General features: G+C 45.4%; 1 protein-coding gene across 1 annotated transcript in view; it reads left to right on the top strand.

Annotated features, from left to right (window-relative positions):
- The window catches only part of LOC101861898 (atherin), a gene marked incomplete at its 3' end in the record, with an annotated part of 3,747 nt that extends 314 nt beyond the window's left edge, over positions 1–3,433 (top strand). Inside the window, exons 2-3 of the mRNA XM_013084669.1 lie at positions 2,142–2,406; positions 3,141–3,433. Coding sequence (XP_012940123.1) covers positions 2,176–2,406; positions 3,141–3,433 — 524 coding nt within the window. The remainder of the gene's footprint in view (positions 1–2,141; positions 2,407–3,140) is intronic.
- Between the last annotated feature and the right edge of the window lie 877 nt (positions 3,434–4,310).

Raw genomic sequence — 4,310 nt, 5'->3', positions numbered from 1 at the left:
GGGACGAAATGTGCGATCGCTAATGGCATATTCAATAGGGGAAAGGCATGTTGCAACCTTTTTTGTATTGAGCAATTATCTTGATCTTTTATCACTAGCATAACGAACAGGTCCATCCATTCCTTTGCCATTCAGGACAGCCCAGAAGGCACCATTTGGGTATATCAAGAAAATGGGAGGATGAACGACGACATAGGGGTGCAATGGTTTCAGCAAGTTTTCCGTGTCAAATGAATTGACTGCATCCCACAGAGATTCTTCACAGTCAACCCTATTCCGCCACATTCATATTTTTGTCTGCGGCAGAGCTGCGGCAGCGCCAGAATCGCTCCTGGGTGCGATTTTTATCGTCCCGCTGCCGTACCGCACTTATGGATTCAGACATTGATATTTCTGTTGGAGCGATTTTTATCGTGCCGCTGCTGCTGCCGTCCCGCACATAGGGATTGTCACCTTAAGTCTTGAAAATTCAATCAGACCTGTATATAACGGCCACCCATTGTCGTGGAGAAAAGTGGCCGTATAAGACAGGTAGCCGTCTTAGGCAGGACTGATCAAAATGAAGAAAGCAAACCATTCTCTTCCGAGGTCCAAACCCGGGCTGATCTCAGGATTAGGACTGCCGTAAGGTTCATTGAAAAGGGTTTTTTGTTTCTTTTGAAAAAGGGGGATGCGTGGAGTAAGAAGGGTGGGTTTTTTTGGTGTTGTTTTGCTGGGGGGGTTTTTGGTTTTTTGGTAAGCTTTCTATTTGTTGCTGATTTTGTGCAAGGGTAAATTAAACGAAATAATATTATGGAAGTAGGACGATGAAGACCGAGTGCCTTGGTAAAACAAACACACGGGTCGCCACCACTCGGAGAACGAGCGACGCTTCTGTCACAAGTTCACGTCAACGTCCATTGTTACTTTGTTACAGTTTAGGTAAACAAAACAGTGACCAGTCACCTCACACACGATTTGTGCATGAGTTGTGGGCGGGGCTTATAGGTTATGACGGATCACACGCTTCCCTCACCAGCAGTTGAAAAATTATTGTTAGGCCAACCCATTGGTCAACTTGGGTAAACAGTCATTGGAGGGACTAACAATAACGACAGGGGAATGAATTTTGGCGGCCCGTCCACAGCGTCAGGGGCCGATTCAAAATTTATGACAAAGCATCGGGCGTTGCGAGGCCACGCCTGGCCGTCTGAGGCAGGTAGATTTGGCCGTGGGTTGATAAAATAAGGTGGCCGCGGCTGCGTTGGACAGGTGCCCGTTTTATACAGTTAAGTTATATAGAAAAAATGCAAGGAGGGGGGGTGGTGGTCGTTTGTACAGGTGGCCGTCATGGCAGGTTCGACTGTAATACTATGTGCAATGGTATAGGTTTCACGTCAGTTTCAACACTGTAAGGTTATGTTACATAAGAGGCAGGAGTCTATACTTGTATATTATAAGAGGCAGGAGTCTATACTTGTATATTATAAGAGGCAGGAGTCTATACTTGTTTATTATAAGAGGCAGGACCTCAGAATTTAACGTCCATCTCCGAAAGAACCGAGCCAAATAGGAACTTCGTGTTAAGTGCCTTTCCCAATGACACAACAGCGAACACCCGAACCCGCATTCTCATTAATAACTACGGATCCGGTAGGTTAAACTAACCATTAGGAAACTAGATCTCTATATACCGACGTCATCTCTATGCAAGTTGTGAGACTCCCAATGATGACAGGTGATGGTGGTTGGCGGGTGCTTTGGTGTGGTTTGCTCCTTCTTTTCTATCGATATCAAACATCTTTCGTCCTGAACTCTCCCCCTTCTTTTTTATGTTTGGTACTCTCACTCTCTTGGAACACCTCTAATCTTCGGTATTTATATGATCTTATTGTGTTGCAAATACCCTAAAACTCTTATGAAAACTAAAAAAAACTGTCTTGGACAGGTGGCCGTTGGAGCAGGTTCGACTAAGGGAATTAGGAAGAGGTCGTTTGTACAGGTGAAAGTCTTGTACAGGTGACTGTCTTGGACAGGTGATTGTCTTATACAGGTCATAGTCTTAGACAGGTGATTGTTTTGTGATTGTCTTGTACAGGTGATTGTCTTATGTGATTGTCTTAGACCGGTGGTTATCTTGTACAGGTGATTGTCTTGTACAGGTGACCATTGGAACAGGTCCTACAGTCTACCACAATGACAGATCTAAGTGTCCCACCACCACGATCACTGCGCCCCTCACCTGCTACATCACCGCCAGCAGCAGCGATAACAACAGCAGCAGCAACAGCAACAGCAACAGCAACAGCAACAGAAGCAGCAGCAGCAACAGAAGGCGTGGAGAAAGAGCGAGCCCGCCCCACAGTGTTCACTCAGACAGTGGTGTCTTATGGGCCAGACCTCACTGTTATAGAGCGTCAGCAAACGGTAACTGGCTTGTCCTACTCTTCTTCTTCTTCTTCTTCTTCTTCTTCTTCTTCTTCTTCTTCTTCTTCTTCGCGAGGTGTGTGACGTAATGAGCTATACATGTGACGTAATGAGCTATAATGAGCGAATCAAAAGAATCGATCGTCAAGTCGTTGTGGAACCGCTGCGCACTGCTTGTGAACGGAAACCTCACTTGTTTACAATGGCGTGGCGTCTCAGAAGTACGACTTTCCCAAGATTAGATCTAAACGAAACTGATGAAAAACTGAAAATTAAACTACAGTGACTTCAAACTCCCTAGTATAACTGTGCACCCGTTAAATGATTCTGAACCGCCGTTAATTTTTTCAAATTCGAAAGTTAAGTGGTTCGGAAGTTTTAGGCGACAGAAGTGACGAACTTTGACAAATACAATAGATTCTATATATGGTCGCTAACAAAGACAAGGCGGCTAACCCAGATTTAGGGGGTTTCCAGAAATCTTGACCTACACCTAAAGTGGATATTGCCCTACCTATAGGAGAAGTTTGGTTTTGTTGGAGAATTTGTTTGGTTATAGAGAAAACTCTCCTAGTCTTTTAAAGAAATTGAACAACGGGCAAAAGCTTTACCTTTGATTTTTTTCAAAACAACATTTTTCGGAATAGCCCCCTTGTGCTTAAAAGTGACCCTGTAATAGAAAATGAGTTGTGAGTGACGTGATGAGCTGTGTGTGACGTCTGCGCGTTCACCAGGTGCTCCGTCTCCGCTCCCCACGCCAAACAGACGACCCCGCGGGAGCCCCGAGTCCGAGTTTCCAACCGCCGAGTCTCCAAGCCCCGAATCTCCCACCGCCGAGTTTCCAAGCCCTGAATCTCCCACTGCCGAGTCTCCAAGCCCCGAATCTCCCACCGCCGAGTCTCCAAGCCCCGAATTTCCCACCGCCGAGTCTCCAAGCCCCGAATTTCCCACCGCCGAGTCTCCAAGCCCCGAATCTCCCACTGCCGAGTCTCCAACCCTACATGTCCACAAACACCTACACAGGCAGGTAAGGAACAATGAAGTGTAGAGCTAGGCAAAGAATCGACTCCGGAACCGATTCCCACGATGAATGCTACGGAAAAAAAGTTCCGACTCTTTTTTTTTTTTTTACATAAATCAACGGTTACCAGTTACTTTAATCGTTAAAATCGATTCCTACGATTCCTAGCTTTCAATTTTCGGGAACCTAGCCTCCCAGCACTTGTTGGAATCCTTCACATTTTAGGGGGGGGGGGGGTATTTTGTTAAGTTTTTTTGGTGCTCCAAAATTACGCTTCACTAAAGACAGCTCAGTATAGTAGATTACTGAAGCTGGGGATTTTGAGATGAGGCACTCTTACAACAGGGCCAGCCCAGCTGAGATTGTGAATGTTTTGTTATTGTTTTTGTTTGGGGTTTTTTAGTCTCTGGTGTAAAAAGTACCCGTACAGACATAAGTGCAATACGTGTGACACCGGCCATATTATGTAGATTCGCGGTCATCGGCAGTCGAGCTGGGCCCAGCTGGGGGGGGTTATAAATCTCGAAATTTGGACTTAGGTGGATTGCTAGCAACAGCGACGATGTGGCCTTATATTGACAGAGGCACGTACCAGCCAACTAACACCCCAACCTACCAAACAACAAATCAACCAACTTCAACTAATGACTCACGCCAACCAAAACTTAAATACATGTAGTCAGACAAACGGACTGGATTGTAGTATCGTAAAATTGTACATCCTCGTCGATGCAGTTTGGATGATTTAGAGGCGATGACAAAACAGTTGTGAGGCAGCGTGGTGGAATCAGGCTCCTGTCAATTTTTGGGCATTTAGAGTTATTGGTGTCATCTTAAAGCTGGTTCACTTGTCTTTATTTGGATGAAAATACTATCCATTTAT

The sequence above is a fragment of the Aplysia californica genome, unplaced genomic scaffold, assembly GCF_000002075.1.
Source record: "Aplysia californica isolate F4 #8 unplaced genomic scaffold, AplCal3.0 scaffold00308, whole genome shotgun sequence".
NCBI lineage: Eukaryota > Metazoa > Mollusca > Gastropoda > Aplysiida > Aplysiidae > Aplysia > Aplysia californica.
The sequence above is the reverse complement of the archived record's forward strand: the minus strand, read 5'-3'. Positions and strand labels throughout refer to the sequence as shown.